The following is a 27,912-nucleotide window of genomic DNA, read 5'->3' as shown; positions in this document are numbered from 1 at the left end:
TGTTGAGTGGTGTAGTATCTTAGGCAGTTCAGTGTTGCTAGTTTAGCACACTTGTAAACCATAGGCAGAGAATGGGATTCCCGCTAGCATGCTAGCTAGCTTTGTATGATAAACTAAGCAAAAATCCGAAGATACAAATCATATTGCTTATTACGAAACAAAATGTTAATGTTTGTATATGAAACAGTTTGTATGAGGTACCCAAAATTTCATGTTAATTCCTGTAAATTCCCATTAATTCCCATAATTTCCTTTAATTCCATGAAAGTTTCCAATTTGGAATATTTCCAAAATTCCCCAGTTTAACTTCCCATGGTAAATTTCTGGAAAGTTTCCGGAAATTTACCGGAAATTTTTCGCCCCTTTGCAACCCTAGTCCGAATGCGCTATAATAAAGCTATGCAACATCCACAAATGTGCTCTACGGCGAAATATAGATGACATTTGTACATTTATTCAGGAGAAAAGGATTGTACATCTCAAGTGACTGTTTAGCAGAGTATTCCAACAACAATTGGTCTCCAAACAATTAACGGAAAATCGGACTTCCAGATTCTTAAAACAGCTGCAACAAATGTTCATTGGCAAAAGAATGATTAAAGCAAATAAAGTCCACTCAACTGACAGAAAGTTGCAACATTTCTTCTAACGTCCATGTGTACTTTGGCCGTGTCTCAACTCTTGTAGAGGAGCTGCTCCACAGCTGTTGATTTGTTCTGACCGCCTTTGTAACAGTGACAGTAGTAATTCAGCCCACATCTATATGTCTAGATTTCATCTTGGTCGGTGCGCTCTCGTGAGGATATCCATCTGCTCAAAATAATCTCCTGGAACAACAACAGTGTATTAGTAAAGTACAGTGGGGCTGAAGACTTTTTATAGATACTGTAAATCAAAAAAAATACTGAAACAAGGAAAGAGCTATCAGATCTCACCTGCACTTTAATCTTCTTGATGCATTCTGGAGAGCAAAGCATCTCTTCAGTCATGTTCAATGGAATAACAACATAGCAAAACATCAGCTCCTGTAAAGCAGAGTACACTTAAATACATGCCCCCATTCTACATTACACTGTATAATGAAAAATATATGTTCATTGTGCTATGTGTAGAATTCATTGTTATGTGTAAAACTATTTCTTTTTCCATGCCATGGCTGCAGCCTTGCAGCACCTTCTGTAAAACACTGATGTCTGTATACATCTGTCCCTCAGAGTGATGCACAGTGCATTCCCCTAAAGTAATCAATTATGTGATTTTGCAGATTTGATAAAGGCGCACTGTAACGTCGGTTGTTAATAAATTTATGAAGAGATCAGAGTGTGTGGCTACTCTGTTTTTAAAGTGATTTTGCAGACTGCCAGGTTGTGTCCTACCTTAGAGACATTACCAGTGATCCTGCTAAGGGCTGCCAGAGAGCGCCAGCTGAAAGGTCGCAGTGTTGCCCCCTTAAAGGACTCATCTACCCTCTCCACCACCACTGAGTAGCTGCACAGCAAAGGGACGTCAAAGGGAACATGGTCAGAGACACAGAGGTGTGAAGACAGTGGGGTCTGCTTAGAATCAGATAGTCAACGGGGGGGACTTCCAAACAATTGGATGACCTAAATCCTGAAAATGCCTCCATATTTTGTTATATACATACAGTATGCATTTGTTTGAAGTCCCACTTATGTCTTAACTTCCAAAATGATAAATGGGAGAAACCAACCTGGCATGATAAAAAGGTGGTCCTTTCCGGTAAAGCACTGCGGGAGACAAAACATTTATAGCTCTGGAAGATCACCAACCCAACAGACTGTAACTCTATTGGGCATCAGACAGACAGTGTCTTGTGTCACATGTGACCACGACTGGCTATTCCATACACAATGAGCACAGCTCAGGAGTCGGTTCCCTGTCACGGTCATCATCTTAACAGCACTCAGGCAGGTGAGGAGCATGAGGAAGGCTGTGCTGTAGTACCGCTGAATAATTTAGCTGCCGCCGCTGAGTGTTACTTAAACCCTGGTGGAAAATCTCGCTCAGTGACTCTGGCCTGGCAAAGTTTGGCACCAGGAAAGAGAGAGAGCACATGATCGTCTAGTCAATAGAGTCAAAGACTTTCCATTGAACGTGAGCAGGCTCCAGGGTACGGGGCAAGGCCAGGTCATAAATGTTTCAGCTAGGGGGCCAGAGTTGTAGCAAGTGAATACATGGCAGAAGTTAGAAGATGGCAACCTTTTGGCTACGTGTTTAGGACTGTCACCTTGAAATACAAGATTTGAGTATGGAGTTGCCCCAGGAATACACACAACTGTTCTCATTTGAAAGACAACATTAAAGATACTTATTTTGGAGAATGTGGCAGAAATTACACCCAAACAAGGTCACACAAATACAACATATTAAAAGTTGATGCTCACTGAAATCCGAACCGTATTTCACTCCTGTCTTAGGAATCCATCCTTTGGAGCGGAAATAATGGTAAGCCACATAGGTGGTCTCAAAGTTAGGCTGCATCGAACGAAACATTTCCCACATCTGGACAATTGACAGTGGTTCCTGCAAAATACAGCAGTGGCAGTTAAAAAGTACTAATATTATTATACACAGTAAATATGTTTTTTTTTTTCCTGAGAGGGGGATGGAAGGTTACCTCATGGTCATAAATCGACAAGCAGCCCAAAGCATAGACCAGGAAGAATGCCTGAAACATGTATTGAACAAATGGACAAACACTTAAGTAAGTGGCTAAGATCTGCAATAACAATAGTTCACTTAGTAGATCATAACCCCCCACTCAACATTTTTCTGCAGGGTGTTGGAGTGCAGGGTTCATTCGGGAGAACACTCCAAATTCATTAGGTTTAAAACAACACTGGCTATTCAACACAACTGAGCCCTTATAGGTGAACTTCACCATAGCATGTCATAGAGCAGTGACTACAGGAAAAATGAAACAGTCCAAACTCTAAAGACTGATCTCAAAAGTGGTGTCAACACTAAAAACAAAAACAATGCTTGAACATTCTATTTGGTTCCCAATCTACTTCCTCTGCATTAAGATAACATATGGAATGTTAAAACGGAAGCCTTGTGGGGCCAACTATGACGCTGATAATGGAACTCTCTTGAAAGGGTCTATACTGATCTCAAAAGTGGTGATCCCTTGACTATCCCCCTCCAGCAGCTGCTCTTGGAAATGAAGCGAATTAATCCCACTCGTGGCCTGGAATAGAGATGTCAGCACGTTGGCACTGCGGGGAGGCCCGTTGTAACACTGCCATGTGGAGAGAAGGCACAGGAGGCCCAAAAGCTTGCCACTTTCACAGCCTTGTCAACTGTTTATGTTGGCCTGCGCCATGGTTCTCTTCCCGCTACAAAACCAGCTGTGGCAATACAAGCTTAATTGGGTTTCTATTGTCTTTCCCCCCACACAAATGATTGCGGATACACAGTAAAAATAGTCAGCCAGAGTACTACAGATGATAAACAGTCGCCAGGGTTTGGCTCACCTCCTCCAAACTCAGCTGTAGGTATTCAGTAATCCTGAAGGGGTTAATTCGGCACACTAATTTCCCTGTGCCATTGGCCTGGAGGAAACAAACCATTGTTTTAAACACAATAGGTGCATTCGTTTCTAGTCGACTGTTCACATAACATGACATACTAACTCTCTTTTCGTGCTCTGATACTGTGGAAAGTAGCATGTGTAATATAATGAGTAAAATAGAGAGCACTGCAGTGCTTACACGTGTATTTACATTTCTCAGGCTTGATGTGGACTCCTCATTGTCGTCCTGCTCCTCGACAAGAACATACTCAACACCCTGAACGCCAGCTTTGTTCTGGGGCGCAGCCTCCAGCTGACTGTCCCGCAGCCGACAGCCACAGTGGACGATCCAGTCGTCGTGCCTCAGGCACCTGATTTGGGACAAGGTCTTCTGGTCCAGCTGCTTGGGCTCCTCTGGGTACAGACTGGCTAAGGGGTCGTGCACAGGGTTCCCTTGCCGTCGAGGCCTCTTAGCCTCAGGAGGGTTTTCACCTGCACCTTCATATGCATCGCTGAGACGTTCATTTCCAGAAGGTGCCTTTGATGAAGAATCAAGGAAATGTACAGTTGTGTCCAAGTATGACTCTGCGTTTTCCTGTCCATGAGGGCTGAGAGGGGTCTCTGCATGTCCATTTTCCTGATCCTTACCACTTTCTGTTACAAGGAATTCCACAGGCTGGGATAACCTTTCAAGGGTCTGATCGACAACCTCCTCTTCCAAACCTTGAGCCTGCAAAGCCTCCTGTGCCAATTGCACCTGTGTTTGATACCTAAAACATCAAAAAACAAATATGTTTATGAAAGAATGACAGCACTAGTTCACCTACAAAATGCATGTATGAGATATGTAGGCATATGAAGTACATGACAGTCCAAATTAGGCAAAAGCACCTGGAGTGGGAGATGATGGGTAGATAGAGGTCACCATGATCTACAAGGGCAAGCAGGAAAACTTTTAAAATCATACAAGCACATGTTTATAGTAGGCCTACATTTATGTTGATTCAAAGGCTCATTAACTTTATGTGAATCCAATTTATGTTAAATGTTTTTTGATTGTACACAACAAAAATAGGCCATGAACTCACTTTTCCACCGCTCAGACAGGCTATGTTCTGGTCTGCTTCTAGACAAAATGCCCTTGCCAAAGTAGCCCTGTGTCAAAAGTATGGAATCTATTTACAACTGATGGTATGGCACGTATAAAACACAGGACAGCACTGGACAACACACATGGTATATTCTGCCGACCTACCTTACTGTACAGGGATTGTATATAGTCTGGATGCCGCACAATTACGTGATTATTTATAAGTTCGGCTTTGAATACAAGATGATGCCGGTGTGACGCATCCTGATCGAATGTTAATACAGGCAGAGGCGCCTCATAAACTTCATAAACTCTTGCACGTCGTTTGGGAGCTTGAAAAACAGCTTCCATCAAAGCGCCACGAAGCTCTGCAACGACCTATTTGGGATTATTGAGCAATTATAATGGTTAAAGATTTGCAGTCAATGGTGCATCTCCATGCCGATTAGTTGATCGTGATGCACGACAATCATTCACCCAGGAACTGACAGCAAACGAAAATGTGCCTACGGGTTAGGCTAGTAAGCTAATGAGAAGTAGGCTACCTAGCAGGACTGCAAACGAACCGAACAATGAAAACAAAAGTATAGGTACAAATGTACACTTGCCTAGACTCACATTACAGTAGCCTATCAGTAAAACTGCATGCGTGTGTGTATTCCCACAGCTGGAAACAGACTTGTGCGAGTCAACAAATTTCAAGCGTGTCACCGTGTGTGTTACCGCTATTCTTTCCCGTGGAGTGCAAAGAGGGACATTAGTTCCTGCATGTTTGCCTAATAGCTGAACATGGACCACAGGCTACTTATGCCGTTTAATTGATTGCTTGTTTTAATGAAAATAGCAAATTTCCATCTCATTAAGTCACCAATAAACCAAATAATGCACGTTATTATTCACGACAAATATTTGAGAGCACGTTAAAGCTATGGGCTGCCAAGTGGACATGGTTTAGGTCTACAAACAAATTATCTAATTTGTTCTAGTACAATTAATTACAGTAATTAATTTTCAAGTGGAATATAGGGTGTACGAAATCCAACAGCGACAAAATAGGCCAGGCTACAGAGATGACACTGTTCACCATCATGACCAGTAGAGGGAAATATCAACTAGGCTAACATTTGCACTAGAAGCACCTTTGTAAATCCAGATTGAAATGGCAACATTTTTTGGACAAAACCCAACAGTCAGAAAAATAAAACAAACAAATATGCAGTGTAAACAAGAAGGGTTTGTTCTACAAAAGTCACTTGTCAGGCTATATGTTTCCGTAGCCTACATGTGTTTTATAGGTCTCCATCTCTGCCAGCCTTGTGCACCACCCAGTAGGGGGCAGATCTGGTGCATTTGTCTGTCTGTCCATCTGTATGTGTGTCTGCTTGCAAAACTTAAGTAGGCCTATTTGTCTGATTTTCATCACATTTTTTTTAAATATACAAGATACAAGGGTCTTGGTCTTCCTACATGATGACATCCAGATACAGGATCCCCCTCCACAAGTTCTTTACTGTGAAAATTGCAGTTTGCAGTTGCCAAACTTCTTGTTTACTATTTTATTTTCGACCAGGGTTGCAATGACCTACCCATTAAGTACAGTCATTCTTGTTTATCTGTATTTTGCAAAACCTAGTTACTGACTATACTTTTTGAACCAAAACTTTTTTACACGCTGACACAAATCTGATTTTTAGCTTTAATGTCTGTGCTGGAGTCATAGCAAGAGGGCACGGGACTGGCATTTGGCACAAACGCACTAGGGTTTTTTTGTGTGCATCTAGGTGAGGTTTTTCTTTTGTGTGTGTGTGTGTGTGTGTGTGTGTGTGTGGTTTGTGTGTGTGTGTGTGTGTGTGTGTGTGTGTATGCGTGAGTGTGTGTGTGTGTGTGTGTGTGTGTGTGTGTGTGTGTGTGTGTGTATTGCCGATTTAACACCAATATATGCTGTTGTGTCTTGAACATTTGGGCACTCTACATGGGAATACATACAGTATGAATGAACACAACAGATATGGTGTGTGTGGGGGGGGGATCAGATTGATCAGAATTAATTCATCTAAAAGCAATATAGGGAAATGTAATCCTCTTTTTTCCTCGTTTTCTCAAGCACAAAAGGATGCAACTGTCTCACCAGTTGGTAGAAAATCAGATGGAAGGAAAACTGACTTGGATAGCTAGACAGACTTGCACAACACGCACACAGTCAAGCTGATGGTTTACTCAACAGTTTCTCAGAAACATTCTATGTCTTTCCTCTTGCGAGAAACTCCATGTGCCAACTTACTTCATGGAGACAAATACAGCTGGTAGACACAAAGCTTTGTGATAAAGATTTTTAAATTTAGTATGCAAATGTACCATTGTATAATATTTCATTTTCAGAATACACTTGGATGAATTTTAGTTTTAAAAAAACAAAACATATATTTTTGTTGTAATATTTGATTAATGAGCCTACGTTTCCAAAATATTTGTCCTCATGGCAAAGAACAACAGAAAGTGAGAAAAAGTAAGCATGAAACAACATTAGAGGAGCATTTTTGACCTCTTAAACCCCTCCACTCCCCATCACCCCGCAATGGCAGGTGCCTCCTGTCAGTGGCAAGCCTTATTCATGACTGAAATTCCTATGCCTTCTTCAAACAATGAGGACAAGCCCAAGCTGCTGCTTTTTAAGGGCCCACAAATATACAGAAAATAATTTCCCCCACCGAATGCTGTCTTTGGCTCAAGTCCTTTATGTCTTTTTATAAAGCCGGAAAATTTATTTTTTGCAATTATTTGGCAGAGCCAGCAAAAGAGTCTTGGCAGGATATGGTCACCGGAGAATTGGTAGTAACAAAGTAAGGATATGCTGACATGACATAAAAAAACACATTTAATCATCATCATCCTCAAAGCAGACTCCAGAATACCCACCTGCCAATCCTTTAGCGTGATTGCCTGGCCAATGCTTTCTCTGTCCCCTTTTCCTTTCACATCTGAATAGAACCACCACCCCCAGTCCATCTATCAGCAAGATTTACAAGTTTATGAAATACATCAATTTGAATGGAGAGTGAAGCAAACTCTCTCAAAAGGTTAACTTTTCCCATCTGTGCAAGATGGGGATTTGAGGTACTTTGGAGTTAAGTCACAGTTATGAATAATGCAGTGATGTATCTCGTGGGAAGTGAATTTATGTAGTTGACTTAGATATGATTCTCAGCTTCATGATGATGAACAGAGTTACATTAATTCCTAATAGTAACAGCATTTCCCATAGGAAGGAGCTTAACATTGAGTGAGGGTCAGGAACTTACTTTCCTTTCAGTGAGCCAGTATGTTTCAAAGAGTAACGGCTACACCAAACTGGATTAAACTATCAAAGACTTCTGTGCCCGAAACCAAATTTGTCCTCTTTACACCTGGTAAGTGTATTGTCATCTAGCAGATATCCATCTCCTGAGTCAGTTCAACTCAGTTCATGTTTTGCAATCACAACAGGGTGTGTTTCTTGTAGCACGCAATAATCCATGACGTAATGACAGCCAAATAGGTTTGCATGTTCTTGGATTGCACGGAGCTTGCCATGGTTGCATTGAGTAGGTAGCTGAACAAGTAATACCATAGGGAAATAGTTTGACAAGGTTTGGCTGGATTATGACAACTGGCTGCTTCACCCAATAACTAATTGCTGAGGAGTGTTTCCAAGAGGAAATTTACACAAAACTTTATGAAATGTTTTTACTGTATAAATTTAAACATAAATTCCCAATATGAACTTATATAACTAAAATGATAACTTATGAGGGATTTACATATATCCCTACAAATAAAAAGAACACAATCCTTTAAAAGGCACAGTTATGTATTTCCCTTTCAATTCACCAAGGCACAAAGACTCAAAATCATTTAATCAATCAGTGCTAGATAGCTAGAAATATATTTTTGCTGGTTGAGTGACACCTCAAAAGAGATACATTATTCAAGATGTCATATATGAGATACATTCTATGAATTATGATGCACCTTGAGATCTTGATTAAATGGAAATAATCAAATCGGACAAAGCAAAAATTACATGTATATACACAGTTTGAAGATATAAAGAGTCCTAAGAACATTCACAGTAAAATTTTCCCTTGTTTCAACACAATCCTGTATATTCACTTCCTTAGTAACACTTAACAGAAAACTACCTGACATAGCCAACATGGATTTTCCACAAATATGGTAAAACAACATACCATGGCGAAACATGGTAATTCATTCAACACTCTGTGACCTAATAATTTTGATACATAAACATCTCTATTATGTTACCATGAACATATAACTGTTTCCTGAAGGCAAACAGCCATGTGTATAATTTTACAGTTAAGATTCTTAGCTGTTTAGATTGGTTTCAAGACATTTATCACTCATGCAGTTATCAAAGCAATTGTATCAATACAAAAAAGTCTCACAGAAGCATTCAAATGAAATCATCATTCTTTCTCAAACATCGTCAGTCCCTGGACCAACCCCATGACCGAGAGCAGATCACCTGCCTGTCATCCAGTGCGAGAACACAAGTCACAGCTCTCCACAGCTGCCACCAAAAGGCACAAACGGAGCTACAGACGTGGCATCACATCATACATAATTTTTGCTTATGTTTTTCCTAGTACAAGTCTCTCATGATCTCCTGGAGAAGTGGGTGCACACAGATGTCCACTTCTGACGTTTTAATCATTCCAAGCAATTGCACATGATCAGACACCATCTGCCGGAGGTCCGTCATCTTCTGCAGCAGCTTAGCGAAAAGCTGCAGGGAGTCAGGGTGGTTCATCTTCAGCTGGAGCTCCAGAGAGTGGAGCACAGTCTCCTGCAGGTCCTCGATAGGCTTGACGTTGAGCAGGCCAGGACGATCTGCGTCAGGAGAAGAAAAGGGGAAAGGCCGTCTTAAAATAATACAATTAATACATTTTCCCTTTTGTCGCTTTTTAACGTACTGGGTGTCCATTAAGGGCTAAGGAGGTACACAATTTGTCTGAAACCGTCAACCGCCTGAAACCGTCATGCTCTTACCTGTGACAGCATGACATAGTACATGCAAAACCAGGCATCAGACACGGCACACATGCCAGTGTCAGAGACTCTGTTCTTCCTATCGTAAGCCAGTATGGCAAAGAAATGAGTTTGAAGCCATTATTTTATGGTCAAATAACTACATTGATTACAAAAATGTTTGTAATTGAGTTTGAGATTGTGCAGGAGTCATGTGAATGGCAGCCCTATCTAGTGTTGGAACAGTTGACTTGAACACTGCAGTAGACAGAAATCACACATAAAGAATGCCTATTCTATTGTCTGTATTTCTTGTCATCTTTTGTGCTTGAGAGTTAATTTTTCACAAGCTTTCGTGCGATGGCCTTCTCAATAATCAAGTCAAAGTTCAAGATTGTGATGTTATTAAATGACCACAAAATGCTGAGCAATAAATCTCTTTGTGATAACCATTTTACAAACCAGTCTAGACTGGCTACAGACAAAACAGGTGGTTAACACTGTTTACACATTTCGGTAGCACTGGTGTACTACACACTGATATTGAGGTTACATGTGAACTTACATCAAGTTATTATGAAGAGTTTGCTTCCAAAATGCTACATCCTCTATTTTAATGAATTTTCATAAATCATTTGTTTCCATTTTGTACTTTTTGTAATTTCAGTGGAAATGTAGTTGGGTATTGTTATTTGATTTATCTTTACTCAATCAAAACAACAGCACTGACATTTTATTGATATTACCTGAAATACACAATTAAATAACATGACTTATTTAAGTTTTCAAAAATGGATTTAAAGCGTTTTGGAACCAATCTCTTCATATTTAGATAAGAGCCATGTGCTTATGATTTGTCTGATAAGCTTGAAAACTGTTGGAAGGTAATGCTATCTACAAACCCTGACATTAGCTGGTCTTGTGATCTGGACCACACTTTATCTCACACAAGGAGGCTGATACGACAAGAATGACTAAGCAGTAATCATGTTGTTGAGTAGATGCAGCTTATTCAGATTCTCAGACAGCTATAGCCTAGTGAATGGCTGATTAAATGAAACAAGCTAGTCTTGTCATATTTAAGTGGTCTTTAAAGAACTAGGGCCTGTCAAAAAAAGAAAACCAAACCCCTCTGGTCATAAAGCTTTTATGACATTTTATGAATGAATTCATAAATACATATTCATTCAAATTCATTCATACAATTTTATGGGATCACTTATGTTGATTAATTGGCAAACTGCAAAACTGAACTTGCCACACTGAACCAATCATATAAGATAATACAGTGTGGTGTAAGATTCTGATACTTAACATAAAATTCCTCTGTCCACCCCCAACGTCTCACCTCCACTGAGAATGACAACAGCAAGGAAGAGTGCCATGTCACTGTCGTCCAACTCCAACGTGTTGAACTTCAAGGCGAACTCAAACTTGGGCTCCATCATCTGACAGAAGGGCTTGCGCAAGCTTTTGACAAACTCGCGCGTCATGAAGATCTGGCCATAGGCAATCAGTGTGCCGTCCTTGTTCATGAGTGGAGACATCATGATGATGAGCACCTCGATGACTCCGTACTTCAGCAGCGTCACCTGGTCATTCAGGTCCAGCTCCATGAAGCCCGGGATGCTCTTGGCAAACTCGGTGACCTCGCGGACGGCCTCAGCTGATCGTGATTGACAGCGTTCAAAGAAGCGCAACTCCACTGAATCAACTGTGTCTCCAGGTAACAGGCCCAAGTCAGGCTGAGGACCGGTCAAAGGGAACCGGATCTGTTGGCTATTGATGTACTGCTCACCCTCGATAAGGGAGCGCATGTCATGGATCACAAAGGGCTATGTGTGAAAGAGACAAAGAGAGACAGGGGGAAAGAAATCAGAAACCACACAATGGCAGAAATCAGAAATCAATTCCTTTTTCTAGTGTTGCTCCGATATCTACATTTATGTGTTCTTGAGCATGTTCTTCACTGTTGTTGGTAAGTGCTTAATACAGTGTATACGCTCATGTTTGAAAAGTTGAGTCATGCCGCAAATGTAAATGTTTTTTGTTGAAAGTTATACAAGAATTGTTCTATTCATTTTGAATTCATAAATCAGTGAATTCTCCATTTCAAAAGTCTTTAGTTTTTAAGATATCTAGAGGATATCACTCACTTCATATCTCAGAGGTGTTTATTCACAATACATTTGCACAGCGTCTATGCAAATCTGGTGTTTGTACTTGCAATGAAGTTAAAAATTACCATAACGTCCTGGTTCCTTAACACATTTTTGGGTTTGCATAACTCATAAACATACTGTAGGCCTCATATAACCTTATACCTTGTGTAGTTTTACTTCTACGGAAGGTATGGGCTACATCATAGAATTGAACTTTAAGAAAGCCAGAGTCTTTGATAAAGAAGTAGCATCATGAATGATTCGAGTGAAAGTGAGTCTACACTAAAGTAATGATTTCTGCAGCCTTAAATGAATAATCAATTTAAAATATGTGGTTTCTGGAATTTCTTCTCAATATTACCTGTAGGAATTTATTTGCCATTTAAATTGCATGCCACCTTAATGAATATGCATATATTTTTTCAAAAACTTTTGAGCCCTACATGCAGTAATAATGTCAGCAGAGTACATGCCAGCCTGTGCATGTACTACAGTTAGAGTAGGCCTTCCAAACAATTTTATAACTCCCATAGACAGCCATTGTAAAGGTGTCATTCAGAGTTTACTGGGAGTGGCCCTGCAGGTTAAGAATGGAGTAGACTCCAAAGCAGCGTGTGTTTACTTTGGTTAGTAAAAGAAAGCAACTATTTTTTTTCTGCTTTTAAATCCAAAGGGTGACATTTTTGCTCTTTTACTTTTTTCCTCTGTGAGCAGCCCTACCTATATTTTCTCTTCTTACAATAGCTTGTTAAATGAATTAATATCACATTGCACGCAAAGTGGCCATGCTGTCTTCAAAAAGATTAATTGACTTTCCTTGAAACAATATATCATCCAAAGAAAATAAAATAAATCTCAGCCAACGCTGATTCAGTTTCACTGAAGCTGAACAACATGACAAAGCCCATTTTTGAAAGCACTCTGTCTGCCACTCTACAGCTGTCCTGTGATAGCGCTTTGTTTATCTAAAAGCATTGAGCAGTTGTTGGAATATGACCATGTTTTCGGCCTTTTAAAGTATACAGTAAATAATAAGTGATTAGTTTCCACTAGTGGTTCCATACGTACTAGTCTAAACATACTAAAACAATTAGTTTACCACTAACCACTTACCAAAACTAAAATTAGTTTTTGCCACACCCACTACATATTATCATAATCCTGTATTTCTGTCTCCTTCTCATCTGATTGTTGTCTGATTGTTTCTTGCCAAGCCTTTGCCAATGTGTGTGGTACTACATAAAACAAACAGTAGAGTTCATGGAAAAGTTGTGAGCTCTAGGTGTGTCCTGATGTATGCATCACGTGTGAATGTTTCTCCATGCTGCAAGCAATCATCGAGTGAAAGTTTCATTAGGACATGTTGAGGGTTGGAAATACTGGTGTATTAACAATTGTTTGTTTATCCTATTTTATATCCTAGTAGTTTGAAGTTCTAAAGCCTAAATCAGTCTGTTTTTTTAAGTGTAACTCCAGAGAGAGAGAGAGAGAGAGAGAGAGAGAGAGAGAGAAAGAGAGAAGGGAAAAGTGAAGCTTTGACTCACAGAGCTGTCGCTGCTTTTGCCTGAGAGGATAGCCCTGGCCTTGGCTTTGGTGAGGGGGAAGTACTTGAGATAGGACTCATATAAATGCTTGGCCAGGGCTCGCAGGTCAGCTGACTCTGGGTGCATGTGGTCCATGTCAGCCGAGACCTCCGCCAAGAGCTTCTCCTTCTCCGCCTGGGGCATGCGGCCAAAGCGAATGGCTGGGAAAAAGCAAACAGACAAACACTTCTTTAAAAAAAGTGAAATGAATTACAAAAAAGAGAAAAGGGCAAAAAAAAGGCCCAGGCTAGGTCTTTGCTCATAACTCAGATGTGCGTGGAGGAGTGAGTGGGATGGAAACTGGGAGAGGCCAACGGGCTGGTTTGGAAATCAACGTCACCATGAGAGCTTGAGAAATGTCCAAACTGCCAACTGGAAAATGTCTTTATTTCTTTAAACAAGTGCTCCCACTCCTTGATGATCACAATGAAAGCTGACACACCACTAAAAATAAATACTGACCATTGAGAAACATTTTATGACACATTTGGACATGAGGAAGTCCGATTCATGTCATCATTTTCTCCTGATAGCAGTAAAATATTAACTAAGATCAATACATTTCTAGCCTATACAACGTATATTAGCTGATCAGAATGATAATACAATGGAAAACATAGGTAGAAAAGTCAAAGCCTATTGTTTTCCTATAGTTGCCCTGATATGCTGGACTCTCCAAACACAGGACAAGACATCACAAAATGCAAAAAAAAACCCAAAACCAGTAAGATTATAGTTCAACAGCTTCAACAGTTCTCCAGTCTGGCATGTCCTCAACCAACACTATTTGATTTGATGATAACATGTGACATGCTAGACAGGTCTGGTGTTTGTTTTGGAATGTAAAGGACACGTTAAGGTTGTATATATGACACATTTGGGCAGTCGTGGCCTACTGGTTAGCGCTTCGGAGGGTTGTTGGTTCGAACCCCGACCAGTAGGCACGGCTGAAGTGCCCTTGAGCAGACTTAACCCCAGACTTAACTGCTCCCCAAGCGCCACTGTTTTTGCAGGCAGCTCACTGCGCCGGGATTAGTGTGTGCTTCACCTCACTGTGTTCACTGTGTGCTGAGTGTGTTTCACTAATTCACGGATTGGGATAAATGCAGAGACCAAATTTCCCTCACAGGATCAAAAGAGTATGGGCCCGTCCCATTTCTCCCCCCTTAAAACTTCCACTTGGTTTTGATTGCCCTCAACATTAAAGCCCCCTTGACAAGGGAAGCGGAGGTGAAGATCTTTCCCTATGAATTTGGACACCACTATATGTATTTTCTAACATTAGTGTTCAAAACTCAACAGTCCATCAGATGTGCATCAAACTAACATATTCCAACATATTTTGAAATTTTAATATGCTTATTTGCGAAAATACATGAAAAATTTGGCCGGCTCGCTGAGCTTGCACGGTATCCTGGGTAATTACATCTCCCACTTCGTTTTAAGCCTGCATCGGTCCTGGCTATATTTTGAGGGTTGCTTTTAAGGGGAAAATAGAACTTCCCCTTGCTCCCAAAAGTAATGGGACACCCTAGCCCTACACGTGCACGCGCAAAAACGAGGTTTAGGGCAAAAATCTAGGGGTAGTGGAGGTATTGGGACGGGCCCTAAATATACTATACTATACTTATACTATACTATATACTATACATTTCATATTGAAGGCAAGTGGTGTCTCAGATTATTTGGCAAGGGCTTCCAAGTAAGCAATTCCACATGATACAATTGATCACATATTGATTCAATTTGCCTTTTGACAGCATGCTGTGGTAATACAGTTTATATGCCCACACACGTTACACAATTATTACTCTATGTCATTTGTTATAACTTTCACACCCTCATGTCTTTTCAACCTTTACCCTACTGTCTTGGCGGCCTGCCAGGAGCTGTGACACAGCAGATTTGTGGCAGCACGTCTGAGCCTCTATGAATCATTGATAAAAACAGAGGAAAAAAAGAAAAGGAGTCAGCCTCAGTGCACATGAATAGAATGAATGACAGAGACAGAGGGACACAGAGAATGTGTGTGTGTGTGTGTGTGTGTGTGTGTGTGTGTGTGTGTGTGTGTGTGTGTGTGTGTGTGTGTGTGTGAGTGTGTGTGTGTGTGTGTGTGTGTGTGTGTGTGAGTGTGAGGGTAGAGAGATGTGATGGAGAAGTAGATTCAGAGATAGTGTGTGTGTGTGTGAGATAGAGAAAGAAAGAAAGAAAGAAAGAAAGAAAGAAAGAGAGAGAAAGAGAGAGAGAGAGATTGGGAGGTGTGTGTACGAGAGAGAGAGAGAGAGAGAGAGAGAGAGAGAGAGAGAGAGAGAGAGAGAGATTGGGAGGTGTGTGTGTGTACAAGAAAGAGAGAGAGAGAGAGAGAGTGTGTGTGAGTGTATGTGTGTGTGTGTGTGTGTGTGTGTGGGGGGGGGAGGGGGGGGTGGAGCAGGTGGAGCAAGTGGAGCCACGAGCAGAGGAAAACAGAGCCAACCAATCAGAAGCCATGGCACGATAAAGACAAACTCTGCTGACCTCCCTGGGGTGAAAACACCTGTAATCTCCCCGAGTGCTCGGCCTGAGCGGCCAGCGCCAGTGTTGTAACCGGAGACGCCTGTCTGTCAGGCTGCCTGGCCGGCCCTGCCCCTCAGGTGCAACACTTTTGGCAGGCTGAAGCAGTGTGTGGGGGCTGAGAGAGAGAGAGGGAGATAGAGAGAGAGAGTGTGTGTGTGTGTGTGTATGTGTATTTTTTTTCTCCTTCTCTATACATATATATATATATATATATATATGTATTCACAGATTTTGTTTTATGACTGTTATTTAATCTTGATGAGTTCTAGACACTGTATGCTTTGGCAACACTTTTTTCACAAATTGTCATGCCAATAAAGCATTTTGAATTTGAATTTGAATTTGAATTTGAGAGAGAGAGAGAGAGAGAGAGAGAGAGAGAGAGAGAGAGCGAGAGAGAGCCCCTGCCACAGCAGGCACACCAGGCCATCACACGGAGGAAACTCAGCCCAGGCGCAACAGAAGTGAGAAAAAAAAGCACAAAGCCTCAAAAGGAAATTCTGTGAAACTTCTTGCACATTCTTGTAAGTTTGAGGGGTGATCTGGAGGCTGTGCTTGCTAGCTGGTTTCCGGGCTTGTGCTCGCTCACCATTGTGTGACATGCCCACCATCAGGCACTTCTGAAAGCGGCAGTACTGGCACTTGTTGCGGCTCTTCTTGTGGATGCGGCAGTGCAGGTCACAGTGGTCATACACCAGCTTTAATCTGATGGTTCGGCGGAAGAAACCCTAGAGGAGAGGACACACCATGAGGAAGAAGTAGAAGAAGAGCAGCTGAGGCAAACCCTCATCATAGCACATCTTTCATATTCAGTGCCTCATTAACATTATTTTGAACATTCATGGGTGAAATAATAATAATAATATATGCAAATAGAGAAGCACACCCATAGCCACTCCTTATAAAATTTGGATAATCATTCTGCCAATCATTTTTTATTTTGTAAATGCCCAATTAAAATATGCGATATTGAAGCAACGGTTAATTAATCTTGTGGGGCTTTCCAAACAACCGTGTTTGAACAGAAAGCCTCACATGCAATCTCTCCACCACTGTTGTCATGTTTGCAAAGCATGTATCTTCAGGTAATCACATGCATATCAGTGCAATAAGCTAATGATATATGTTGCGGTTGTGCACCTCTATTTGGACTTTGGCAAGATAAGGAGCTCTCATACAGCAGCTCCTGTTAGGCCACTGTTGATAAGGCTGGCAGAGAGGAAATGTTTTCAAACAGACCCTCAATGATCACCTGAACCTGTGTGTTTGTGTGTGTGTGTGTGTGTGTGTGTGTGTGTGTGTTTGTGTGTGTGTGTTCATGCCTGATCTGTATGTGTGGAGGTATTTGTAAAGAAAAAAGTACTAAATGGCTCTAGCCCTGTAGGGCTCAATGGGCTTTAAAAAAAAGATGGACCTGGTAGGCTAACTCACAGCCCTGGTATTCAGCACATTATAAAAAAAACATTGTCCTCATTTGACACTTCACTCTCAACCTTAAATATGCAAACAGGCAGCACCTGAGTGAATGAAAATAATACTGAGGATTTTGGCCACGGTTATACGTAGATCTGGTTAACTGATATTTAAAAAATCATAGTTGTGGCTCAGATGATATCTACCGACGTATTATTTTGAAAGACTTGATTTTGTCAGCGTTCATATGGTGAGCATGAACTGGAAATAGTGGGTTCATTCCCACACCTTTGATGATCATCATTTGCCAGCATTGAGGGCAGACAGCAGACTGTCGCCAGACTGACGTGAGGTGTCTGCTTAGTCATTTAGTGCCATGTGCCCAACTGAGGTGTACTTGAGCAGGTACTATCGACCTAGACTTCCCCTTCAAACTAGAAGGTGACTTCCAGACGTCAGGAGCTTGATTCAATATACTAGGACATGGGGAAAACTCATGTACATAATGGAATTTGTAAAAGAACAACTTTTTCATGTAGACTACATCAACAGCTCTAGTCAACAGAGAAAATGCCTCAAATATTCTTTTCACTAGTAGTTTATGCGTAATTCCAGTGGCAAGAGTTTTTTTTTTTTTTTTCCAATATTTGTCATGGAAGAACAGGTCTGGTGCTTTTCACTGGCTAAGAGGCTTTGAGCGGCTTTATTGAAAAACAGTATTAACTTCAATAGATAGTCTCAATATTTGAGACCAAACTGTGATATACGTAATTCAAAAAATGTTTTCAGAATGAAGCATGTCCATACACTACTGTACAAGTTTGGACACTGTCAATATATAATGGTGAGGAACCAGGAAATCAGTGTGAAAAAATCTTATTCTGGGTGAGCATTTCCTCCCACCTGAAGTCAAAGCATCTACTGCCTGCCTGTAAATGCACCACACACACACCTCCACTGCCCCAGTGTCTGAGCCGTGTGGAAATACACCTCTGAGGTTTTGACTCGCCCACTCGGCGAGATTATTTTTATTCAGACACTTCTTCATACATGTACAACTCTGCCCATGTATATTTTCTGCCAAGTGAGTGGAAACTTGTCATGAGCTTGTGGTTGGGGTGACAGACAGTGATCAAGTGTGAGGGTGACACCTTTTGACCCTATTTACTTATCTTCTGCTGTAGCGCAGCCTTCAGACGGGGTTTACCGAACACAGAATAAGAAGAAGTTTGAGGTTTTGGTAAGAAATTCTGGGTTTTGATATGACAGGAAGTATGATTATAGCTGAAGGAAGCCAGAGGAGATGCTACAGGGTGCACTGCTAAACAGATAGATGAATAGAACACATATCACTGAAACCACTCCACAATGCCCTCAGTGCTAGTGCAGAGTATTGTTTTGAAAGTCTAATAATTGTTTTATACATACACTGCCGTTCAAATGTTTGGGGTCAGTTAGGAATTTCCATTCCACTTATAGACAGACTACCAGCTGAGGTCAGTTGCATTGTTTTTTCAATCAGGGCAGCAGTTTTCAGATTACATTATGGTTATGGTTATGGATACGCTTTTGTCCAAAGCGACATACAAATACAAAACAATATAATACTTAAATTTAACAGGGAACAGATTAAAATGTTGGTCAGACTAAAATAAGGAGAATAGCAATAATAAACAACAATGTCAATTCAATCAATAGCCTAATGAAATAAACAATGAAAATGAGGGGGAAAAAACAATGATAAACAATAATGCCCATTCAATCAATAATATAAAAACAAATAACATGGTAAGACTACATTAAGGAGAATATTAATAATAAACAACAATGTCAAATTAATCAACAGTCAGTGTCCTATAGGCCAAAGTGAGAGATTTTAATTTTATTCTGGTTACTATAGGGAGCCAATGGAGAGTAACTAGGAGAGGAGTTACATGTGTCCTCTTTGGCTGATTGAAGACCAGGCGTGCTCCAGTATTATGAATCAGCTGTAATGATCTTACCACACAAGCAGGTAAGCCAGCTAATAGTGAATTACAATAGTGCTTACATAATTGCAAAAGGGTTCTCCAATGTTTTCTTAGTTTTAAAATGATAAACAGTAAACAGAATGTGCCTTTGGAACATTGGATGAATGGTTGCTTATAATGGGCAATGTAGATATTGCCTTAAAGATCAGCCATTTCTTCAACGACTGTCAAGAATGCAATTATGTAGGCACAAAATGTAATCTGAAAACTGCTGATTAAAAAACAATGCAACTGATCTCAGCTGGTATTCTGTCTATAATGGAGTGGAATGGAAATTTCTAAGTGACTCCAAACTTTTGACCGATAGCTTCTCAGCTTAAAAAGGTAAAGCTTTATAAGTTCAAAATAGCTAATAACGCAGTCCTACAATGAAATCAGTGTTATCATACTACAGTTTCAAGTAAAAGTAACATTACAGGTATCATTCCCTTCCTCTGCTCATTAGGCATGCTTTCTCTGGAAATTACAAAATGGAGACAACTTCAAATGAAATAAAAAAAGGCCTATGCCTTGCCTATGTTCTTGCCTTGCCTGTTGCTGTTTATCCACAATGAATCATATAAGTCTGTACAGCAGTGTACTGATAAAAACGAACGCACCATTATGCACGTTGGAGTTGACGACTAGTTGGAATGTGGATTGAGAAGATTTGTGGAGGCGTTTGTACCTTGCAGCCTTCACAGGCATGAACTCCATAGTGGAACCCTGAAGCTTTGTCCCCACACACACGGCATTCAATATTCAAGACAGCAGTTGAGGGGTCGTCATGCAGCTTGGAGAAAGGCAGACTGCTCTCAGTGTATTGAGGAGGTGACTCTGGTTCAAGCTTTATATAATCTAAAACAAAGTTCAGGGAATGTTAACTGTACAATATTTTTTTTTTATCTGTTTCATACAGTATATTACTATTACCAATTTCTGAATCCTTACATAATCTCTTATGCAAAGGCTCAAATAAATATTTTCAAATACATGTCTTTCATTTCCTTTTTCACCTAATGCTTCTTAAGTAGCTAAATGAAGAACTTTTTATTATGATATTATCACCCTCTCTAAATTTGACAACAGTAGGTACTCAGCTCTAACCTCTAGTGCAAAATTATACTGCACACTTCCTGGTTACAATCCAAACCCCCTGTAAAACAGATACAACCCTCCTGTGGAAACCCCAGTGTTAAAACCACAATGCTATTTGACACTGTCTCATTGTCTCCCAATCTAATGTGGTTAATCTTAAATGGTTTGTATTTCTTCCTACTGCCAGTATTGTTCTATTTCAAGTTCACTCTAAGCTATTCATGTCATTATTTTGCTGGTATCAGGTCCAAAATCTACACTGCGCTCTGAACAACAATCATTCTGAACAACTCAGGACACCCACTCTGGCTTTCCTGTTGTCTGTAGTTGTACACGTGAGTCAGGTCTGTGTGTGCGTAGTCTCCTTGGGACAGGCTGGGGTCGTACTCCATTCCTGAGAGGTTGGTGTAGTCCAGCATGGAGTAGGGCTTCAGGTCCAGAGAGTGGGAGCTGTTGTCCAGTTCCTCCAGCTCCAGAGCGGTCAGGCCAAAGCCCATGGACCAGCCTAGAGTCTGCGTGTCAACCATGTCTGCGGGAGAGAGGCACCCAGACTTAGAATCAGGCTAAAGGCAAATCATGTTGCAATCATTAGATCTGATGTGCACACAAGCCAGATGGCATGACATCTTCCACTGGTCTGTAGCTTATATGCATATTAGGGGTGTTATGTTTATCTGAGAAAACTTCTGGGAATCTGCGAATACAACCAAGACCAACCAAACAAAGAGCAAACACACTACACCCATAATATCATAATATGAACCACACACTGCACATCGTATTCACTAGATATCAACCACGCCAAGTAAGATATCAGATCGCTAATGGTGATGTTGCGCTGTGATTCTTTTTTTGAAGGTCTTACATACAAGTTACATAAACATTGGGCTTTCATTGTATTGTCTCACCTTCTGTACCAGGCATAATGAGCACTGTCACAGCATTAGAAATGGATGGAAATGTGTATCAAATAAATGCCACATTGCAACAGTGTATTACAGGAAACAGGGCCCTCACTGTGTTTTAATATACCGGTATGTAATCCTTAAAATGAATATACCAACATCTTCTACAATGTACTGTCTTACCAAAGACATAAGCACATATTATTCACAATCAAAGTATAATTATTTCTAGCAGTAGTATATTGTACATTGCACTAAAATTAGTGAAGGAGAAAAATCTCCTTTTAGGAATCTTTTTTTAGCAGATGAGGCTTACAAAATCATTTGGGCACCAAGTCAGCAAGGCCTGCCACTAGTAGCAAATACTACAAAACATCTATCTGCAGGCAAGGAGAGCTATATGTAAATATGTTCTTTGGTAATGAATGTCAGAGAATGTTTGCAGAAAAGAACGCACTATATATAGAGTGCAAGTCATGATATGAACTCTAATTGAACTCTATTGAACTTGCAAAACACTGGCCTGCCATTCTATATTGATTAGCAACATTCAGTCAAATTTTCAGGAAACCAAGGCTTTCACCTTGTTTAATAAAACATTCAAACTAAACAGTACAAATAATTTCTATTTTTGTGTGATTAAGTGTGCGCGTACCACCTCACTATGAAAACGGAGTAATTCATGTACACTCTTACATGGGTGGAATTCCATTAAAATTCCAAGGCATTTTTGAAACACGGCCCAATGACTTTCCAAAAATATCTACATGCCACAAACATCCTTTTCTCAATGGCTTATTTTTTCCCTACACCTGGATGGAATGTGCCAAATCAGGCAAGACAATTGACTGAATTCTTGCTAGCGCTGCAGCTTCTGCCAAACGATGCTTATTTCAGAAGCGCTGGAAACAGTAGGCAGAGGAAACTATTTATAGCAAAGACACAAGTTTCCGTCCAGTGTGTGTCCATTTTGCAATGCAGTAAACACTGTCCTTGAGGGTGGACTTTTGCTCTGGTTGGCAAGGGCAAGAGATTGGAGGGTCAGGCCTCTGGTTTAGGCACATTAGTCCTTTTCTTATTTAGCTGAGCTGCGCTTGTTCTGGAGCCAAACATACATGTGGTGTTATTCTGCTCCGAGAGACTAACCCTCAGCCGAACCTAGGTTTTGTTTTCTTCTTTCTTAAACATGATAAAGTAAGGTGTCTCCTGATGCTAATGTTATACTAATGTTCAGACAGAAAATACTAAATAAGAGTTTCTCCTTTTGTAATTGAAAAATCCCTCCCCTTTACTTTTTCCTTCTTGTATTCTATCATTTCTTTGAAAATGCCCCCCCCCCCCCCCCCCCACACAGACACACACACGCACACACACACACACACACACACACACACACAAACACAGGCACACACACACTACTGTGCTGGTGGCCACAACTTTTGTAATTTGGATGAATTTGCCTAAACAGACATTCATTCATTATCACTAAATATGTTATAATAGTATATGACATGCAGCAATCAGTCTGTTGCTAAAAGCGATGGTTTATTGAAAATGGAGGGATGGGCAGGATATCAAGGAGACTATACAAATACAACTAAATCACAAGACTATACAAATTCCCATACAAACCCCACAGAATTTCCACTCCATTTATGTGCTCCAGACTGTGTTTGCAGTGGCCTGACATCTGATATGAGCGTTACAAAACATGACAAATTATCAGAGGTTAATGTGCTGTAAATGAACAAAAGATGCAGGGCCAACCCTTAATAGACAGATTTACAAGTCTCAGTCCTCTCGTCAAGCCTGATCTTGTATTCCCAGCGCACACGCAGGCAATCTGATGGGTGAGTGTTTGTGCTAGTGTTTGTGATGGATGTGAAGGCAGTGTTGATGGAGACTAATGGAGGATGTTGCTCACATGGCACTCTGCTACATGAATTCTGTTCACGTGAAAGTGTTGCTCCTCACCATGTGAGCGAGGAGGTAAGAACAGTCTGTTTGTATGTGATGTGAAAGACACTCCACTGGGACAGTCTTGCAAAAGGAATGCAGTGTTTGCCATTGATATTTCTTCACATCTCCACACAAAAGCCAAGTTGCAGAAGAGCAAAACATAGAAGCTAAGATTTCATTTCTGTCCGCCTGAAGTGGCTCAAATCACATGAAACACACTTTCCTTAGGACTGTTCATATTGTGTGAATATCTTTGCCAAAGTAAAAATAACTTTACACTCAACCATCTTTAACTTTAGTTTTATACTTAGAACTAAACCACTACTGCAACAGCCTCTAAAATATGTCAACCATGTTTATGTATGTCATCTCGGGCTTCAGAGGAATTCTGAGAACCGGTGATAACCTCACAGAAAACATAACATCCTAATAACAATAACAATGTATATGTCATAAACTGAAATACTCACAAGTCTGTTACAGTTTCATTTTCTGGTGTTGTTCTGTGTCAACATACAAACTCTTTACACAAATCCAGTGAGATCTACATGAAGAACGTTCCAAACTTCTAGTGGAGGTTTTGTAGTGTTTAGGTGCTAACGTAACACTAGCAGAACCTGCCAAACTGCATTCACAGGCGGCAGCGTGTGTGTCTGCAGATAGGTGGACCATGGGTACAACGAAAACGAACACCTTCTGTTTCGAGTAGTCTGCTCCTGTCCTACAGTATCCTACCACACATCACTAATTTCGATATTATTGTTTTTTCAACCTTTTAGTCAATCTATTCTTACTCATTTATTTTTCAAATCCTATTTGCACTGCAATTCAAACACTTGACTGTGATTCAACTATTTAAATGTGTTTATAAAAGAGAACAATGTTAAAAAATAGACAAAATAACTGAGAGAAGAACACATTACTTGTGCCATGCACAGTCATACACTGAGTACCGTAAGAACAATTCTACAGATTTGTCATAATGCAAAGCAAGAAATGTGTCGCACTACTTTATTAAAAAACCATATCTAGTTCACGGCAAACCACAAAGCTCTCCTTCATGGTTTCAAACACATGGTGCATCTGATATCTTACAGAAACACACAGACAAAACCAAATTTGTATTTATTATAATTTCCCCGGCTAAACACTTCTGTTAAAAATGCTCTCTAATGGGTAAGGATGTGAGGTGGAGGATGGGAGACAAAATATGATGAAAGTCTTCCTGTCTGTTGGTCACACTAAACCACCTTGGCTCTCATAGTCACATATCTACTTACAGTCAAAACAGTGGCGGTTAATCAGAACTCAAGTACACTGTGTTCACAACTTTGTTCAATGAATTCTACAGTGAATTACTGAGTATAATAATAATGAGTGTAAGAGAGCGCTAAACATATTGGGGCCTAATTTAAAAGCTAAGTTAAATTAAAAGAGAATTGCAAAAAATGTCCATCAGAAAGGGCAGCTGAAAGCTTTTTCACACCATGATGCTTTTAGATCTTACATGACAACTTTGCAGATAGACTGACTTCACACTTTGCCCAGCATTTGGGCCCATAGTGATTGAACATCCTATTGTGGCACTGACAATAAGGTGAGAGGAGCGAAAAGATACGAACGGTACTTAAACAGGCCCACATTCCAATAAAATGCACCATATTTTCAAGAACATTTTAAGACATTTACCTGATGCAATGGTTGTGTTCTTTCTGAGAGAAGGGGGAGGACTCTAACCGCAAAGCTCACTGACAAGGCAAGAAAGAGCTGAGACTTCCTGACCATAGCGCTGGTGAGACCAGTAGCGCACATGCACGCACACATACACAAACCCATATGCACACAATTAGTCACACATATACCACACACACACATAGACACACACAAACCACACACACACACACACAAAAGAAAAACCTCACCTAGATGCACACAAAAACCCCTAGTGCGTTTGTGCCAAATGCCAGTCCCGTGCCCTCTTGCTATGACTCCAGCACAGACATAAAAGCCGTCTGGGTACCCACTCGACTGGTACTGACTTTGCTCACTGGCAGGCTAGTGTCACATTTGCTGATGGGAGAAAAGCTGCCAGACCTGGAGTAGACGCTGCAGACCACAAGGCTGTGGGGGCCGCTGCACATGAGTCACATCGGTACCAGCACCAAGTCGCTCTGATTTAGTTTACTGGTTGAGTAAGGTCAAGACTTGAGATAAAAAACCTGCCTTTGATGCGGGTGTCATTGGCCATGAGTAAAACATTCTTGGAGAAAGTGAGGTGTTACTCTTCACAAGTTTGGTAAAAAAGGCTGTGGTTTCAGCATTGTTTAACAAAACAATGCATCAAATGCCCGGAAAAACAAATCGGAAATAGATCCATCACAACACACAGGAGAATCTCTGTATCTTAAAAAAACCTGACAAAATACTTTTGGTGAGACGTCTATGTGCTAATGTCATAAAAGCACTAAATGATGCATAGCCTCTCATTGGTGCTGCCTTTTGCCAAGCAGGCGCTGTAAGATTCTGACCCAATTGTAGCCCAGAATCAAAAGGATCCAACTGGTTGGTGTGTCATGAAGCTTTAGCAGGCTCACAACGCATGGAAAAAATCAATATTTCAGACTGAGCCCGGTCCAGTTGGATATTTGGTATTGATATTTGGTTTATTTATGTTTTCATGGTTTATTTATGTTTATTTATTATTATTATTATTATTATGTTTACAAGTAGGAGAAATCCATTCCATAACAAGTCTAATATAGTCTAAACACAATACGGGCAGCTATAACCCCTGGCTGTGCTAAAGCGTGGCAGAATTTTTTTTCTGTTGTATTCCAGTATGAGCAGTTGAACCTAGGCCTACTCTTTGATCACATCAACCACGCCTAGCTTAGTTTGGGCTTGGTGTCTTTGGAACAGTATCGCCTAATCAAGCACCCTTTTTGTGAAATTGAACAGGCATTGCAACATTCTCTGCCCCGGTAGTGCATTTACTTTCCATCGCTCTATTGAGCAACAGGTTCCATCGACAACGTCTAAAAAACTTTATTCAAATTTAGTTGCGTCTTAAAGGCATCAAGCGACTCCTACAATGCAGGCCACAGGGCACACAGACACAGACACACACACACACAGACAGACACGTACACACACATTCACATGTACACATTCCTCAAACTCCCACTTTCACACCCCCACACTCACTCAGTCCCAGTTACTTGCTCACCCACACTCATAAGTTTGCCTATTTGTTTTGTACGACTTTAGAACTGTTTTGGAATTTCAGATGTGTGGTTTTCTATGTAGCCAGAGGCTTTCTAATGAGGAGATACAGCACTGAAAAAATCCTCCATAGAAATGCATGGGGTTAGTTTGTAACGCCAATATGGCAGTGGTCTACACATATCCCGCCCCTTCCACGGCAAAAAAGTCGACATGTGAATACATTGTGCCAATCGTGTGGTGTGTTGTGAATACATCGTGCCAATCACGTGCTGCTGGAGCAAGGTTGGTGTCGTGAAGCCTTGCGCACATGCAGTTTGGCCTGAAATAGATGCCCGATAAGTGCCCAAAATGCGTTGCAATATGGCCGCCGAGTGGAGGGACTTAACTAAAAGGACTTTGATGTAGCATTATTGGTATTTTTAAAGTGAGTATTCCAAAATACAAAATACAGTATTTCAATACATTTAAAATGAGGGTATTTGTTATTTTAAAATACATTTTGATGTATCTTTGCCCATCCCTGCACACGCACACACACACTGATATTACTATTAATCTGGACCCGCATTCTCTAATATGGACATACATTCTGACTCATATATGACTCTAATATGGACATACATTCTGACTCATCTGAATTCTACACAAACACTCTGACATTACTGTGAAAAACAGACTTAATAAACATGGCCACTCACCCAGCACCCCTTCTACAGTAGTAGTTCAGCAAATCAGGCTCTGAACCTGGCACATTGACACAAGAAACCAGACTGAACTTTTGACTTGAGAAAGCGGGTGGCCAGCTCTTCGCTCATCTATTCCTGTGCTGTATGTCCAGATAAAAGGAAGTAGGAGTCTCTTACTTTGACTCTACTTAACCTCAGCAAAAGTGCAGACAGCTAACCATCATGTGGTCCAAGTGTGAGGTGTACGGCCAGCCAGATGACTTCCTGTTGCTTCACTTCTACTCAAACGCAGTGGTTCCACTTCTCTGAATCCTCACATATGAACACTTCTTCTTTCATCCATCATTTAATGGTGTCAGATGTTGTAGTCCAGATACAACTCATACAGTAGCTTACTTCTGCCGTCAATTATGCTGACATGTCTTTACGCATTCACTGTAATTAGTAACGCTACACTAGGGAACATACTGTGAAATAAGTCACTGATTTGAACTGGAATGAAATGGAATAGGGTTTATATGAGAACAATAGTGTGCACTGTGTATACCACAAATACATATGCCTCTAATGACATATCACTTGAGTTGAGCCTCAGGTAATTTTATAGATTAGGTGGCAAGTGTCGCTCGACAAAAACGAATGCTGTAGGTTTTCAAAGTCCAGTGC

General features: G+C 40.7%; 2 protein-coding genes across 4 annotated transcripts in view; both read right to left on the bottom strand.

The window, feature by feature from the left end:
- Positions 1–434: 434 nt before the first annotated feature.
- On the bottom strand, positions 435–5,344 carry tsen2 (TSEN2 tRNA splicing endonuclease subunit). 2 transcript variants are annotated; one of them, XM_076267887.1, is made up of 11 exons: positions 4,791–5,344; positions 4,624–4,690; positions 4,427–4,466; positions 3,735–4,305; positions 3,498–3,575; positions 2,639–2,689; positions 2,406–2,544; positions 1,712–1,748; positions 1,377–1,488; positions 936–1,025; positions 435–827 (listed from the first exon to the last, which is right to left on the bottom strand). In XM_076267887.1, the coding sequence occupies exons 1-11, from the start codon at positions 4,974–4,976 to the stop codon at positions 768–770; spliced, it is 1,431 nt and encodes a 476-aa protein (XP_076124002.1). In that variant the 5' UTR covers positions 4,977–5,344; the 3' UTR covers positions 435–767. The 2 variants fall into 2 exon arrangements, with proteins under 2 accessions (XP_076124002.1, XP_076124003.1); XM_076267888.1 differs by having other exon boundaries at positions 3,747–4,305.
- Positions 5,345–8,334: 2,990 nt separating this feature from the next.
- pparg (peroxisome proliferator-activated receptor gamma) overlaps positions 8,335–27,912 on the bottom strand; it is a 25,565-nt gene continuing 5,987 nt past the window's right edge. Inside the window, exons 1-7 of one of the 2 annotated variants that reach the window (XM_076269041.1) lie at positions 23,806–23,950; positions 20,776–21,000; positions 20,062–20,231; positions 16,541–16,679; positions 13,360–13,559; positions 11,002–11,488; positions 8,335–9,515 (exon numbers count right to left, since the gene is read on the bottom strand). In XM_076269041.1, the coding sequence (XP_076125156.1) occupies positions 9,268–9,515; positions 11,002–11,488; positions 13,360–13,559; positions 16,541–16,679; positions 20,062–20,231; positions 20,776–20,998 (1,467 nt within the window). In that variant the 5' untranslated portion in view covers positions 20,999–21,000; positions 23,806–23,950 and the 3' untranslated portion in view covers positions 8,335–9,267. Of the gene's footprint in view, positions 9,516–11,001; positions 11,489–13,359; positions 13,560–16,540; positions 16,680–20,061; positions 20,232–20,775; positions 21,001–23,805; positions 23,951–27,912 lie in introns of those variants that run through there. The other variant, XM_076269040.1, reaches the window with a different exon arrangement.

Source organism: Alosa pseudoharengus, unplaced genomic scaffold (genome assembly GCF_046254945.1).
Source record: "Alosa pseudoharengus isolate Yale_2024_CS ecotype anadromous, Long Island Sound unplaced genomic scaffold, YU_APseudo_1.1 YU_APseudo_1.1_scf_5, whole genome shotgun sequence".
In the NCBI taxonomy this organism is placed as follows: Eukaryota; Metazoa; Chordata; class Actinopteri; order Clupeiformes; family Clupeidae; genus Alosa; species Alosa pseudoharengus.
Note: the sequence above shows the minus strand (reverse complement) of the source record. Positions and strands in the feature narration are given on the sequence as shown.